General features: G+C 43.7%; 1 protein-coding gene across 1 annotated transcript; it reads right to left on the bottom strand.

Moving 5' to 3' along the window:
- Positions 1-509: 509 nt before the first annotated feature.
- DCAF7 (DDB1 and CUL4 associated factor 7) lies at positions 510-16,431 on the bottom strand. Its single transcript, XM_042891212.1, has 7 exons — positions 16,040-16,431; positions 10,156-10,314; positions 9,568-9,679; positions 9,060-9,178; positions 8,197-8,406; positions 7,503-7,620; positions 510-6,970 (listed from the first exon to the last, which is right to left on the bottom strand). The coding sequence occupies exons 1-7, from the start codon at positions 16,175-16,177 to the stop codon at positions 6,798-6,800; spliced, it is 1,029 nt and encodes a 342-aa protein (XP_042747146.1). The 5' UTR covers positions 16,178-16,431; the 3' UTR covers positions 510-6,797.
- Between the last annotated feature and the right edge of the window lie 399 nt (positions 16,432-16,830).

Below are 16,830 nucleotides of genomic sequence, written 5' to 3'. Positions count from 1 at the left end.
TTTGCTCATTTTCAGAAAGCCTTAGAGACCAATTATTTGTATTAGAAAATCCCTCTTCCAATCATCTCAAACACAAAAACACACGAGGACAGATAATTACCATTTTTTTCTGCAGGGGAGAATTACTATACAAGGAAGTCAGAGAACATGATACGGACAATGGTAGTGTATGGGCAACATGTGGTAATTTGGCTTTTGAAAGTAAATGTGGGCATATTTTTATTAGCCATTCTTTACCAGATCTTTCGCGACTGGCATCCTAACAACATAATTATGTGGAGTAACCCCTAATTCAAGAGTAGCTAGAATAAGGAATTTAGTTGGGGTGCTGGTAGGATAAAAGTTATATAAAGTGGCACCAGTTCTGTAACACAGAGACAAGAGAAAGGAGTCACCCTACCTTCTCAGCAATGTCTTTGAAATAGGCTCCATGTCTCCTGTGGAAGTACCTCCCTGCTTGCCCCACGGGTCCCAGTTGTAACTCACCACACAGTGAACTGCAGTCAATCTACAAATGTTCCATTTTTATTACAAAGTATGAAAGGCAGAAAATACTGTACCTAATACACAGGAGGCTGGAACTTAGAAAGAAGGTTAAAAAATCTGAGTAAAACTACATAGGAAGCAGGAAATAGCATAAAAGGGTGCAACATTCCACTTTCAAGCGATTTCAGAAAATTGCCTTAAAATTTACAGAGTTTCCACAACGTGGTTCCATGATGCAGGTGTTAAAATCCATTGTAACAAAACCTTTTGTATTTTCTCCATAAAAATAAAGGGAGTAGAGACACTGCAGTTATCCATGTCAACAACATACGTCTGTTGGATAGCAGGATACTAGGATTCCTCTAGGACAGCATAGGAGCAAAGTTGCAAATCTCAACGTGGAAGGGGAGAAAAGAAGGACAGAAATAAAACTACTATTGCTTCAGCATATTTTAGTGAGAACAAGTCAGGAATTTCATATGAATGTTTGTACAATCATGCTACAAAGATTACACCTTCAGGAAATTACCACAACAGGACTGTGAATGGAAAGAGCAGGAGGGAAAAAACACACAAAAGTAAACATCTCCTACTGACTACTGGTAACAAAAATGCTTCGGCGCAACAGATTTAAATTACATTTTACACTGCTAGCAACCCAAGTTTAAAAAAAAAAAAAAAGATATTTTTAAATAGTAAATTTCATAATTCGTGTTCATCAGGTTGTCAAAAAAAAGCAATGCATTGCCTCACAGCTGCACCATGACTCTTTCAGCCACTGGTTTCTCGCGTTTCTGCCTTTGTTCAGGTTTGACAGACCCAACCATTGCTTCCAATGGAGACCTGAGAGTCCCACGTTTCACTATCAGGAAAGCAAACTCCAAGGGATGCTGACTTGTGGCTGCACCATGGGCTTTTGCCACTTGTGACAGCTACCTTGGGCAGCAATATTTTCAGGAAATAACCTTTGTTAGATTTACTGAAGGATGAACTCGATGGAAGCCAATGGATTTTCTTTTTTTTAAATTATGAGTATGAAGAGTCTAGCTTGATGCTGAGTGCCAAAGGCTGCACAAAAGGCCACCAAGATACTTGAAGTTACCTTCTGAAAGTAGACAGCAGTGAGCAAGTTTCACAAATGCCTTTGCCTCTGGAATCTGCCACGAATTGCTGGATGAGCATTTTGCTACTGGTGCTCAGGTGCATTTTTAGTGATTCCTGCTTTTTAGTGCTGGTGAATGGTGCTGACAAGAAGTTCTGGGGATCTTTTCCTGATAGAAGTCAGGGGCCCACTACACTCCATATCCTCAACAATAAAACCTGACTCTTCTCAGGTAAGCAGGGGACAATACAGCTGCCTCTCTAAGCATGAGAAAGTGCTCTGTAAGTGCCACGTACAAATAAACCTTGACCTCTGCTAAGGTCAAGAGAAACAGGGACCACAACCCACGGTATCTTGCCCATTCCAGGACATTTTGAACACCTCATTTGAAACGTCTGCTGTAAGGTAAGAACAGTCCTGCTCTGGAATATTGGTCTGAAAGTAGAAAGCAGTCAGCATGTACCAGAGATAACCTTATTAACTGACTGGATAACACAGCCTGGACCATTTTGCCAACCAGCAAAGGGAAGACAAAGTATTTCAGTATTCTGATGGAACCATAACTTCTGCAATGTACTGAGCTAATAGCTTACCTCTGTTATCACTGATCCTCCTAAGGATGTTCTGAAAGAGTCAGAGCACCTTTAAACACAGGGAACCACCAGGCTCAAGGATCCAGGTTGTATCAATTTACCATCAGCAGGAGTTGTTCAATCCTAAAAATGTTATCTGAAGAATCCATTTACATCTGCACACGACTGATCTGCCCCTACTGCCATCATGTTCAAACTCAAGGATTTCCAGACACTGCCAAGATCCTAAACAAAGCAAAAAGGTGACAAGCAACACTAAAATACAAGTTGACCTCATAAGGTTGTGCTGTTCTCTAACTAGAGAGCCTCACTTTAACATTAACAGTACTGTCAAGTGCTCATGGTATTGGTGTTTAGGAGAAACAGATAAGGGTCCACTAGATACTGACAACCATAGCCAGTTAAGGATTGCAGTGACTGTTGTATTTAACATTTCATACAAAACACAAACGGCTACCATAAAAAGACTGAGGAAAAGATGACTCTCCTCCTAATCTTACCAAAAATATACTTGTTAAAGTGCCATCTGCAAGAGAACAAAACAGACACACTCAGCTTTTTAATTTACATTTAAAACAAGCACAAGAGCATCTGCGAATTCCAAAATATTGGACTCCCCTCACCTCGTCCCTGGTAGGCAGTGATCTGTAGTTGAGACTGATGCAGCTTTCTCACTGCGACACCAGGCAAAAATAGATCTTTTCAGTATTATCTAGAACATTCAGGAGAGTAATTACAGCTAAGTTTTGAAAGGATCATTAACTTTGACTTATGAGAGGCAATGCCTCCCCTTTTAAGTACATTTCAAGGTTCCATAAGGAACAACTTGTATTAACAGTCTCCTTTCATATCACTCTCTGAAACCACCGTTTCCTTTCTAAATAGATTGTCAAAGCACTCAAATCCTTGCCTTTTAAATCCCTGCACACAGAAGTACAAGTCCAGTAGATGCAACTGACCACGGGCCATTCTGACAGTGAAGAGTTTGCATACGACAACACTAATTCACATCCATCTTCTCTTCTGTAGGTTTTCAGCCTCACTAATGAGGCACCACATGACTGATATCTCCTGACTGAGAGCCAATACACTCACAACCAGTTGCCCACACAACAGTAGAAACCTACAGAAAGCTTGGCTTCAACAGAACACAACGACCAGACAACAGCATATCTGGAATCAATCAACTGAAGTGCTACAAACTATAAAGTCAGAGAAAAGTGACATTTCTGTACAAGTATCAAAATCACATCTGGACCAACAACAGCAATTTTCTGTTTTTCTAACCTCACTGACGCTCAGACTCCTCCCTTGGTGTCAATCCACACTCAGGGGATATGAGGCAGTTGAAAGCAGTTGCTCTGCATCCTGCGAGCACAAAATAATAAAGATCAAACACTGAAGTATTTTTATGTGTGAACTTCGGAGAAAAAAAAAAGTAATGCTTATGGGGGTTTCTTACTAACAGAACTGAACGTTAAGCCAATAAAATGAGCTATACTGTATCTTCTGATTCGCAGGCTACAGTGACAAATCTCAAGGTTTTATTTTACCTTGCAAATCAAGTTGAACCAGCAAGCAGACAGTCAGCTTGCTGCCACTGTGTCAGCAGGTGCTGGCAGAAGGGCATCCAAGTCTCTCACTTCCTCTCTTTATGAAGTGCCATTTCCACTAGAGAACATCTCACCCATGAGGATTTTCTTATCTTTTCAGTCATTAACCTTCCAACCGACTTCTCTGAAAAGCAGCTATTTTAAGCAGCGTTTCCCTGCTCCAAAACAGCCTCCAGTGATTTCAAATGTAATTTCATATGAAGAATGACAACAGATGATGCCCAAAGCAACATGTTACAGATCTAGGAGGCAGATCAGCTGGCTAAACAAACAGGATACATGCTTTATTTAGAATCCCGTGGAGTCTACAAAATTCCTTCACTTGCCTTTGAGTAGTTTGGAATGAGAACTCAATTCCACGAGTGAACTTCAATCAGTTTTATGAATGGAGGGACTGACACTCGTTGGGTTCACAGCAGGACAGCAGTTCTCTAACGTTAGCAAAAGCTACCTGGATATTTGGTGATCAGCCCCTCCATGCATGCACTTCCTACCACCACAGCACAACAGATTCTATTCCTTGAGGAACAGACTGTTTGCCATTAAGTACAGCCTGTGGAATCTTTTAGCCACTTGATTTTCAACTGAATTAGCTTATATCTTTTTTAAAGAACAATTCTACAGTTGTTTAAAACAAAGCTGCTGCTAAGCTGCAGGCATGTTCGTCTCTTTTAACTCATGCCACCCATGCAAGGGTGAGGCTTTGAAACATGAAGAGGACTTCTGGTAGTTCCCATCCTTCCCCAATCCACAAATCAAATTGAGAGCTTATCTAGTAACAATTTAGCTTGCACTCCAAGCCAAAGTTAGAATCTCTCTCAGTGACACAGGACTTCATGCCTGCTGTTCATAACTAAACACTACACTGTAAGTCAGGGGATGTATTTTTAATAGTTTCTATAGCTGTGAATGTAATTATAGGTTGTTGTTAAGAAAACCCTAATTTTCACTTAATTCTGAGTATTTTACAATTTACAATGAAACACTACTGTAAAAGTTATAACCCAGCTACTTGGCTAATACTGCTCTGACATCTGGATCAAGTTGCCTGTGGAACACCCTACTCTCAGCATCATGAAAACCGACTGCCAAACCAAATGAAACCTGCTGTCAAAAATCCCACAGCTGAACAGAGGATGCCACTGACAAAACATGAGCTTAAACCGCTAGGAGTCCTTGGCTCTGATGTCAGAAGAGGTGATGCAGTAATGCTGCCTTTAATGAACTGCAAGCAGATTTGCAAGGCAGTGCTTTTCTAAGCTTCATGTCAAGAAGTCACCTATGCAAGAACATTCTTATGTCCAGGACAACACAACTTTCCAGAGTCCATTCTGTGTTGGACAGTGCTTTCCACATCAGCTTTGCTGTCTCCCTGCAATCCCTTTTCCTAACTTGCCTTCCCCACGCAAGCTGACAACACACAGCTTTGCTCTGCAGTTGTAGGTGAATGTACATCAGGTAGAAAGACAACGCTGATTGTTTCTGACATTTCCATCAAAACTCAGCTGGTGTGCTCCCAGGGCCCAGCTACAGCTGTCATGTCTTCATTGGAAGAAGAGTACTGTGGAGCTTTTATCTCAACACCTGTGTTATATTAAGACTTTAGTAAGGATTTTTAGCTTGTCTAATCCACTCAGCTCTGATTGCACCCTATTACTGTAGAGCATTCCACTATTTGAAACAGACGCCCTTGGATGCATCTCAAAGAGCCACAAGGATGACAAGCACCAAACTACGGCCTCTGTGGCACTGTTTCTTTCACTTGAAATCTGTCTTCTGAGCATTACATTAGAGAATTGTTTCTTTCAGAGAAACAGCTTTCATCTGCATAGTGGATGAGTTCTTCCAACTCATCTCGCTCATTCAACAAGACCTGACAGTACAAAGCAAATACATTTAGGAAAACAGTGTACTCCTTTCAAGAACTCCCAGAACACAGAACAAATGCAGAGAAGCTCCATGGTACAGGTTAACCACAAGATCTTGCTTGTATTATTTGCCAATCAAGCAAGCTACAAAGTGTGAAACCATTTTATTTTGGTTCAGATGGTAAGCCCTCTAAGGTGAAATCATTTCATTGGAAACGTCAGTCCAGAGTCCATTATTACAAATAACATTTTTTTCTGAAGTCATTTCTCTCAGAGGGAGCTCAAGTCATGCAAATACCTTCTGTCTGAAACCCATTACCGTTCTGTTAGCTAACACAACTGCAGGAGACACACAGTAAATTCAGTTATAATTTAAAAATAAGGCCTACCATAGTAGCAATTGCCTCTAGCATCAGAAAAGTGTAAAGAAATTGTGCAACAAGTACTTGTACTTCACAGCACCAGGTAACCAGGTATTGAGAGCCAAGGCAACAGTTAGTTCTGGCAGGCCTTTACTGCCAGGGAGCCTGCAGTGTTACTGTGATTTGTATCAACAAAGATATCCTGCTTTGGGTATATGGAAGTGGATCACATATCAAAAGTAAGAATTCGGGAGAAAAGCCTTACTCAATAGAAAGTTAGCCCAATATATAAAAAACATACAAATGTTTAAACAGTTTAGAGGCAGCAACAACAGGAACGACAAAGATTCCTGCCAAGGTGGCTGTTAACATTACCATCTTTTTCCCCACCTTGTTTTGCACTTGCATCTATTAAACCAGCTCGATGTGCCGCCCCGCTAGCTGACAAACACCTGGACACACGCAGCAACTTAAAGCCTGCAAGCTTATTAACACAGTCAACAAACAAATATACAGAACTTTAACTGCAGAAAAAAAAAAAAAACAAAAAAAAAAGAAAACCAGAACCCGAAAGGTCCAAGAGGCTCAGCGTGTCTCTGCATTCTGGAGTCTTGGAGAGACAGAAGACACCTGCCATTGATTCTTGTAACAGTTTCTTGGAACAGTAGATGCAAAGCAACAACAGATACTGGCCACTTGACTTGTGTTGTTCTTACTTTAGAGGGGTGGGGAAATTATACAGCCCTGCCTCAGTTAGGCATGAAGCAGCAGTGTTACACTCTCAAAATTTCCAGGCAGTTGTTGTAGCAGATAGCTATCCAGTCTGGCTGAGTTGATGCCCACTGTACATTGTTGATTTCTCCCTCTGCTGTATAGGCCAAGATAGGGTCCTCAATGGCACGAGGCATTTGCTGGATGTCCCAGATGAGAGCCTGATGGTCATCCGCTACAAAAGAAAATGAAGTCCTAAGTGGGACCAACGTACAACCAAACGTCCATACATGGCTACTAAAAGGGGTGTAGGAAAAAGCTAGCTTGAATACAGCCCTTGTACTTCAGATAAGAAAGTGAGACAGATACAGTGATAGAGCTCCAAGAAGAACTTGTACAGGTCTTCACCCAGGACAAAGTTAAAAACACAACTGGTGGAACTCAAAGTGCAAACATTTAGGAATTAAATTGCAAAAGAAGTTGAGCAGCACTGAAATAAAATAGCTTAGCCAAAGGAGATGCACAGTCAGGGCACCAGGCTCACTACTTTCACCCGATAAACCCTAGTAGCTGCCTATTCCCATAGAAGTGTTCAGCAAGTCACTATCAGAGTGCTTGTAAACTGCAAATAATCTTTAGCAAAAAGGCAGGATGAGAATTGCTTTAGATTTTGGGAAGAGAGGATTTTGCAAGTGTAATGAGAGACTCCCAGAGATTCGCCAGCAGAGACAGTGAGAGATTGATCAAGAATCTCTTTCCACACTTACCTGCTGTGCAAATGTGGCAGGAAGAATGAGGTGCCCAAGCAATTCCATTTACACACGCTCTGTGGTTGTTTAACCTGGCAACAGGAGTGCAGGGAACTCTGACATCTAGAATCACAACCTTCAGAAACAAAAATCAAACCAAGTTAATAACTTGTATTTCCACCCCTCATCCCATCCAGAAAACAAAGAGTTTTGAACTAAGGCTTTAAATACCTCCCTAAAGGATGCATTTGGCAAGCACACTCTGTTCTCAAAGAACAGTTTCTAGCTGGTCAGCACGTTGTGTGCCTTTCAAAAGTAGTCAGACCTCACATAGGAGAAGGCTTGTGAGTTATGAAGAAAAAAAAAACAAACGTGACTCATGCTTCCCTCAAGCACACAGGTAAAAATCTAAGGTACACTGCCTTAGAGAAAGAACAAGGAGACTAAAATACTTGCACTTATGATTTTATGCGAAAGCTGCTACTGGCTCACAGAACCCTCAAAAACTGGCTGAAATATATAGGGGGCACAGAGACCTTCATGTTTATAATACCAAACATACCTCTGCCTCCTACTGGAATGACTGCAGTAAGAATTGGCCCGTTTCATATTCCACTTACTGATACTGCACCCTCATTTTAAGAGCTAAGCGTAAATGACCAAGCCACCACCCCCAAATTGCCTCGTTCCTTCTGCACAACTAGTGCCTTACCTCCATGCCATCCATGGCCATCGTGGCAAGATAGTTGGGATCCTGCTTATTCCAGCAGAGACGCAGCAATGGATGGTGCTGTGGGTCCTCATAAATGATGGTGCTATGCTCCAGGTGACGGAGGTCAAACATCCTCACTGAGCCATCTGCACCAACCGAAGCAAACATGTCTCTCCCACCACCTGCACGGCTGAATGCTATGTCATACACCTGCTCAACACCAAAACAGAACAAATACAGCCCGGGTTTAGTGAGCATACTGCCTCCTAGTTCACAGCTAAATGGATTTCCCATACGGACAGCAGAAATTGTTACTACAACTGTAACAGTTTTTGTTTAATACTTGAGTTTCCTGGCAAGTTCTTCAGTTATTTGCCAAGGGAAGGGAAAGAACGAGTCATGTCTTTACAGGATTATTCACTGAAACAGAACATATTTACTTTCTGGACTCAGATTCTATGTCAAAATGAAAGAATCCTGTAAGATGTTTATTGCCTTTGATAGGCATTTGATTACAACTCCAGTCTGATGTTTTACCTCATTTTTCTGAAATATTCTGCAGCATAATCTTGTAGAACAAACATTCTCAAATCCAGGTTCTATGATGAGTGAGCAGAGTAGTTCTGATAGCTGATAGAACAGCTTTATTTTATTTTTACTTTTATTTTACTTTTATTAGTTCGTAATATATTAAAACTGTATCTTACCTATAATTAATGCACGTGAAATTCAAATCTTAATTTTGGACCATTAGATTTATGAATGATCAGATTTCTCAAGGAAAAAAAAGGGGAAAACAAAAGTTCTGTTCCTTTACTGCTTGAAAATAAAGTGCAATGTAAACAACCAAAAATATCCATCACCTCTTTGTCATGTGCAATAAGCTGGGTCTTAACATGGCCAGAGACCAGATTTACTCTTCCCAGAACCTGTCCTGTCTCCAGACCCCAAATAGTGCAGGTTGTGTCAATGCTGGAAGTACCTGAAACAAAAGCACTTCTTTTAGCAAAATATTAGCAAACTAGCACAATTCTGCAAGTTACACTAATGCTCTAAGCAGCAATAGTTTCTGACACCTACACACCAAAACAGCCACAAGGACAGCATACAGTTAAAATCAAGAATGTCAAGCAGTCTTATCATGCATTTCAATCACCCAAACCTTTTAGCTGCTAATAGGGTCTTTCACATTACTTGGGTATAGAGTGTAAATAGCTTATGTCTACCTCAATCTGTGTGGAAGATGCAGCTCTGGGATGAACTTCTCCATCCCTTAAGCCTCGAGTTAAAACCAAAAAACCAAACACAATCACACTGGGACTTCACCAGACTTAATTCAAGAGCGTGTCTTTTTCATTTTGTCAGACTCACCGAGGAGGTAAGGATCCACTTCATTCCAATCAAAGGATGTTAGTGGAGCACAGAAGTCAGAGTTCTTGTTATTGTTCAGCAAACACTCCAGCCGGGTTTCTGTTTCACCCACCTTTAAAAAAGCAAAGCACCTGACTGAAATAGCAATATCACATGACTGGTTCCACTTGCACGCCCAGCACACCAGGTATTAACCCCAACACACCAGGTATTAACCCCAACACACCAGGTATTAACCCCAGGTTTCTATCCTCTCAGCTTTACAACTTAAAAGCTCTGGAAAACAATCACCACCCCTATTTTCACTGAGGTGATTCCAACAGCAAGTGTCATCACAGATCTGCTGCTCCTGGAGCCTTCATATTTTGTAACATTATTACTGGGTTAAAAAAAAAACAACAGTAAGGTATCAGGTGCTCGACTTCATTTTATGTCTCAACTTTGACACTGCAGCAAGTGCAAAACATCCTGAAAGGACAGTGAAAAATCTGGTTTCGAGTGAAAATGAGATCAACGTGCAACACAGTTAATGTCACAGTTTGCCATTTCTCAAGGAGAATTTAGAATCACAGAACTGGATTTACTCACTCTCCACACACGCAGGTAGTCACCACTGGTTGCCAGCAGGTCTGGATACACTCCCTTGGTGTCTGGGATCCACATGAGCTTTGTGGTGGGGTAAGGGTGATCAAAGGTGTTCCTGCAGATGAACTCTGAACTCTCCTCATCCAAACCGACAAGCTGTACCTGTATAAAACCATATTTAAAAGAAAGGATTTTTATCCAAATAATAGTGTATAATTACAGCGTTAAGACTGAGTGCATTTCAGAGGGACGCCTTTTGTAACCTCAAGGATAATTAAAAAAGACCATCATGTCAGTGGAATGAGGAACATTTAAAGCTCTGCCTACAAGCCTCAGCTAGGAGTCTAAGTGGAATACTCATAATCACCACAGCACTCTGCTTTGAAGAGATGATCTTAAGTGAAGCAAAATCCAATCTCTTAAAGGATTAAAGACCACCCTCCTCTTTTCCATACTGCAAAGCCTTGTTTAAATGATAAACTGGTCAAGAATTATTTCAACTCACCTTTAACCAAACTGATGCTGACAGTGATGCTTCAGAGCCAGGCAAGCCATGGCCAACAATTAAAGCTCATATCATCGTGCTCTTGGCTAAAACCCTACAGACTGAACAAGGCACCATCAGTGAGCTACCAGGCTGCTTTCAATGGCACATTAACAAACGTGTTCTGTCACAACTGCACAGAACTAAAATACAGATTAATTCCATTCCAAAGGCAGAAAGTAAACAGAATTCAAACTTGACAAATGGAGGGCGAAGAGAAAAATGTTTACATAATTATTCAAGTGTTTTGTGAGAGAAGGACAAAGGAAGGAGGTCTGCTGCCAGGTTTTATGTAGCTGATCTCCAAATTAGGTGTTTGTTTTCTTAACAGAATAATGAGATAACACCCAGTTGTGAAAGTGAAGCAAGACAGAGCAGACAAGAAACTATCTCCACATTGCTTGGTTATGACAACACCTGAAGTAATGCCTGAAGTCCAGACATGATGTTATTAGAAAAATATTGACATGTCAGAAAGGTTCAGAGAACAATACGGACTGGGAGGACACGTTTACCCCAGCAGTGACTGCAAAACCTAAGCAGGATGAAAGCCCCACTGTGTTTCATGCTGTCCAAACACAAACAGAAAGAGGACAACTCACTGCAGTGAGTTTGTAAGCTGCTCGTGGTAGGAACTTCCTAGTACTTTCCACACATGGCTTCCTCCTGGAGGCTGTGGCTTAACAGATTTATTCTAAGATGTTTATCTGGACAATTCCTACACATTCTCCCATAAGCAATACGGTTAATAAACCATATGTTTAAACTTGTCTGGAAATCTACCGTATCCACCAACACAAGTCCTTCAGCAGACCTTCCACTGTAACATCAGCAGTTGCCAGTGCATTTAGAGATGCTCCTAATAAATGCCAACCTTCCCCTTGTCAAACTGAAGATGCATCTCTCTCACACTGTGGTGACCCCTAGAAAACATACAGGCTGTTTTTAGAAGCTTAGCTGGATGTCTGCCTTGCGCTCTTTTCATTACAGCAACTCCTCATTATGCTTCACACTACAACAGGATCCCGCCAAGAGCCTCCCAGCCTTCTGAAGTGACTGACAAAAAGCTTTCTAACTCCTTTAGGGATCAGAAACCCTAAGCAGATTTTACAAAGGAAGCAAATTGTCCTTGGTCATAGAAAATCTGGTGGCAAGGACAGAATCAGAAGACAAGCAATTTCCAATCATTTCTTTTCCTTTGCTTACACTGTTTTCAAGTCAACGTGAGTGTATCACACAGCCATAACCAAAGCAAATGTAAAGCAGCAGAGAAATCACTTTTGCTGGTGTGAATTGATACACTCACGCACTGCATATTCATGCTTAACCTCACAGGGAGAAAAGGCAACGACCATGCAGCAATCCAACATCTTTGCATCTTTGACGTTTTTAATGCAAGGCCAGGTTAGAGAATAAAAATTGCTAAGTGACACAAGATCTCTTGGCAACTGCTGAAGATCAGTTTGACGCTGATTGTCAGATCTGACAGCAGCCTGTGACGATTCTGAGCAGGAGGCATCGGTCTGCCCAGAGACAGAAGCAGAAAACACTGCTTGAGCAGTTCTATTCCTTCCTAGCTCAGTATAATCAATGGTCTGATCACACACAACACGCACAGAATCCCTCTTATCCACCCCATTGTGCAGCCTGAGCACAGGGGGGTGGAAAGACAGAACTGTGTTCAGGATGCTAATAATACAAGAGCCCCGTGTGGCCCTCCTGCAAGCAAGGCAAGGTTTGCAGGCAGCTCAGCATCAAGCAGTGCCTGAAGTCTAGGCCAGCTAAGGCTGAGGAAAGTAACTGTTAGTCAGGATCCAAACCTTCCACATCTACCTGTAACTCATTCTGGTGGGAAAATGAGGGTCTTCAATGTCCACTGGTTTCGCAGTTACGCTGTGACAGCAGCCAGAAATGCTACATAATTATCTGTTTCTCCCACACACCCAGATAGGTTGTGATTGGACGTGGATTTTCCTATCGCAACTGGAACCTTGTTAACATGAGGTTGATTTGCAACACTGCATATGAGTACAGAAGTGCCTTTAACCTGCTCTTGGTAACTTCTGAAAAACTCCTCCACGTGATCCAAAAGATGACATTTCATAATGATTTTAGGGTCTCGTTCCATCAGACAGCTCTCACCATACCATTTGATCTTTTTTACAAACCTAAACCTTACAAAAAAAGCCCAAAACAACAGCTCCCTGGTCAAAGTGCCACACTGGATGCTCTCTGATTGGAGGCAGGATGCAGAAGGTGACAGCATGCAGCCATAACCCAGCAGTCTGCTCCAAACAGTGTGCAGCACCGCTTCCTCCTGAAGCAGATTTGAGTTTTGCCTTACAGACAGATCCTGAAATCAGCCTCTCCTTGTTTGCCACAGATCATTACAGATACACAAAGCCTGCAGGATCCTGCAGCATTACCAGCAGAACTTACGAACACCTCAGCTCCCTCCCGTTACGCCTGTGATCCATGAGGCATTCCGAAGCCTGACAGCAGTCTGCTGATTCAAGAAGCTCAGGAAAACCTAGCCTGAATAATTTTAGTCCTTTCCCCTGGAGCAAAGTCATCTCTCTTTCTGTACCAGCGATTTGATGAGCACAGGTGTAGGAGCTGAAACAAAACTCCTCTGGGGTTCAAAGAGATCTTAGCAATCAGCTTTCTTGTGTGCCATCCAGCTTGTTAGTGGGAGAGCTGACAGAGGTTCCAAGAGTCTGGGAGCTGGGGGCAGCAGTAAGTCATGGCTTGGCAGCTGATGGAACTGAATCCATCCAAAACAGAGGTGTAAACAGCCATTTTATGTATGAAACCTTAAGTATTTCAGGCTCTGGTAATTACTACAGGAACAGAAAAATAACCAGGAATTGCGCTGCAACAATTAGAAAAGATTTAATGCCCTAAGAACCTTAAAAAAAAAACCCAAACACACAGAAGGGTAATGAGGGAGAGACGCAGCCACCTATTCGGTTACATGTTCAGAAACCTAGAATTGCTATTCTGAACTGGTTTTTAGTGTAGCAGGGGAAGGAAAGAAGTCAGTTGTTTAGAACAAAACACTGCAGTGGCAGAACAGAAATGGCATTTGGAGCTTGTCAAAAGCCTTCAAAACACAAAGAGAAAGTTAAAGTGGAAGAGAGCTTCCATTATCTCTTCCATTTTCCTTTCACTTGATGTCACTTGCACTTCCATGCGTATTTTGGTGTCAGAAGTTGGCAGTATAAAACAGAAGTAAAGAAGACTGTACTGAAAGCACCGTGACAAACATCAAAGCAAAAAGGCCACGCAACTCTGCCTTCTCCCTTTGAATTATCAGAGGCGTGGCAAAACGTCTCAGCAAAGCGAAGGTCATCTTTCACTGTATTTATTGTACAACTTCCATCTTTAATGACACATCTTCACTTCTGTAGCAGCAGCAGCATCCAGGCTGGCATCCCATTCTCATACAACTACTTTCCTGCTTTACACACTAATTAAATCTCATAACGCTTGGCGCTTGTATGGACCTGAAGCCAACAGAACGGCTATTCCTGAAGCACAGAGACCAGGAGAAGCTCTGGGGAGCATTTACAAACAGCTGGAGCTTATGCAGTCCCACACAATTCCTGTTTGAAGCAACTGCGAGTGCGAAGTTTTTGGTTTGGGTGTTGTTGTTGCTGTTGTTTTTTGAAATAGAAAGGGCTGCTGACTCAACTGCCTTTATACTTGAAGCCTGAAATGAAAAGCAGACCTGATCACATTGTAACTGGGAGCAACCCCCAGGGAACCATCCAAACAGAAGGATGCAAATGCAACAGAAACATACCCCTCATTAACAAGCTCCACCACTTCTAAACAACAACAACAAAATGTTTGGAAAGTTGTTACTGCTGGTTCTCAGAGTACACACTGCAGAAAACAAGTTTGCAAGCTCAGACCTGTCTGGAAAGCAGCCTTCCCAGATCCACAAAGCACTCACCAGCAATTCACATCTAGCCAGACCATTGGCTCACGTGGGAGCATCACATCCAGGGCTGCTGCAAGGGCACTCATTTAACTCCTGAAAGAAATACCATCCTTGCTTGACCATCACCTCATCTCAATGCACCCTCCACGAAGCCCAACCCCCAACATCAACTTTTGAAACGATTTTCTTCATGAAGCAGCCTGACAAAGCTGCAAAGCACACACGATATAAATACACAAAACTACTTAGGCAGCACCATTAGTTGCATGCAGACTTCAGGATGCTCTACAGCTACGTCCGTCTCCTCATCTCTCCTCCATTCGTGCACATCCATCACAACAGACGAGTGCATGCTGCTGAGGTAGGATGGCTCAGGTGTCTGAAGGGATGAGCAGTGTAATCCTCCCTGCTTAGATCTAGTGGGGAAACACTGAAGACACAACCTCATCATCTCCTCAGAGAAAAGCAAAGGCACTGAGGAGTCGGTGAAAGCAGCTTATAGACTTATAAACACAGCGTTCCAGGATCACAGAATCACCAAGGTTGGAAAAGACCTTCAAGATCATCCAGTACAACCATCCACCCATCATCAACAGCTCTCACTAAACCACGTCCCTCAACACAAAATCCAACCATTCCTTGAATGCCTCCAGGGTCGGTGACTCCACCACCTCCTGGGCAGCCCATTTCAGTGCCTGACCACTCTTTCAGAAAAGTAGTATTTTCTAACATCCAGCCTAAATCTTCCCTGATGCAGCTTGAAGCCATTTCTTTCAGTCCTATCACTAGTTACATGAGAGAAGAAGCCGACCTCCAGCTCACTACAACCTCCCTTCAGGTAGTTATAGAGAGCAATGAGGTCTCCCCTGAGCCTCCTCTTCTCCAGGCTGGACAATCCCAGCTCCTCCAACCACTTCTCGTAAGGCCTGTGCTCCAGACACCTCACAGCTCTGTTGCCCTTCTTTGAACCCGCTCCAGGGCCTCAATGTCTTTCTTGCAGTGAAGGGCCCAAAACTGGACACAGTACTCAAGGCGCAGCCTCACCTGAGCTGAGTACAGGGAGACGATTACTTCCCTGTTCCTGATGCAGGCCAGGATGCCATCAGCCTTCTCGGCCACCCGGGCACATTGCTGGCTCGTGTTCAGCCGAGCATCAATCAACACCCCCAGCTCCACGTGAAAGCACCACGAGAAGGGCACAACATTGCTAACAGAGTCCCACACAGCCGATATACGCGCAAACTCCAACTCCAGGCCGTGAGCTTTCTGTCACGCTGAATAACAACCGCACACACTGGCGTTAGGAGCAGCACCGGCCGCCCCCCACCCCAATCCCAACCCCTCCAACAGCTCCCTGCGGCCCGCCCAGCCCTCGGCACGGACGGGAAGATCCCCACCTTGTTGTTGTACTCCTCCACGAAGCTGCCCAACGCCAGACGGAATCGCTTGTCCGGCCGCACGCTCCAGTTCATGGCGTATACGGTCCAAGGCGCCTCATATTTGTAGATCTCCTTCCGCTTGCCGTGCAGAGACATGGCTCAGCCGAAGGGGCCCCGCTGGGGCTGAGGGCAGCAGCGGGCTCGGCAGAGATGGGGCGCGGGCTGAGCTCGGAGCGAGGCTGAGGGCAGCACTGGGCCCGGTCGAGGGGAGCGGGATGGCGGGGAGGGCCGAGGGGAAGAGAAGCGAGGCCGGAGAGGTGGCGGGGAGCGGGGGAGGCCGCAGCACGGCGCCGCGCCCCCAGACCGGGCTCCAGACCCCGGAGACAGCGAGAAAAGCGCGGAGGCCGTTCGCGATTCGGCTCCTCACACAACGGGAGCGGAAGCCACGCGAGTAGCCCCGCCCGCTGCCTGCGGGTTGGCTGTGTTGCTTGTCAATTAGCACTTCGAGCATCTGTTGGTTACTTCTTTTGTCCATTTGGCCCAATTCAGCCTTCTATTGGTTTTTTTGATCTTCAATCCCAAACAGGGCCCGCCTCCTTGCCTGTATAACCTACCGTTGCTTTCGATCCCGCCCAAGAGGGAGGCCGCGCTCGTTCTCGACATCTCATTGGCTTCCGGGGGTCGCAGTGGCGCGAGGCGGGCTCTTGAGCCCTTACTAATATCCGATTGGTCGGAAACTGTGTCAGTCAACCTAAGCCCAAGGCCGTTAAGGGGAGCTAGTCGGGCTTTCAGTGTTGTGGCGAGTTCGA

This window comes from Lagopus leucura, unplaced genomic scaffold (genome assembly GCF_019238085.1).
Source record: "Lagopus leucura isolate 7727_CA_CO unplaced genomic scaffold, USGS_WTPT01 153-6_obj-0_obj, whole genome shotgun sequence".
NCBI classification, from domain to species: Eukaryota; Metazoa; Chordata; class Aves; order Galliformes; family Phasianidae; genus Lagopus; species Lagopus leucura.
Note: the sequence above shows the minus strand (reverse complement) of the source record. Positions and strands in the feature narration are given on the sequence as shown.

Bases quoted from the DNA above. Each gene is read 5' to 3' on its own strand.
- DCAF7 (XM_042891212.1), bottom strand. From the start codon at position 16,177: ATGTCTCTGCACGGCAAGCGGAAGGAGATCTACAAATATGAGGCGCCT. The intron at 9,680-10,155 runs GTGAGTAAATCC...GCTTTTTTAAAG, and splicing joins ACTACCTGCGTGTGTGGAGA to GTGGGTGAAACAGAAACCCG. The intron at 6,971-7,502 runs GTAAGTGTGGAA...TTTCTTTTGTAG, and splicing joins CTGCCACATTTGCACAGCAG to CGGATGACCATCAGGCTCTC.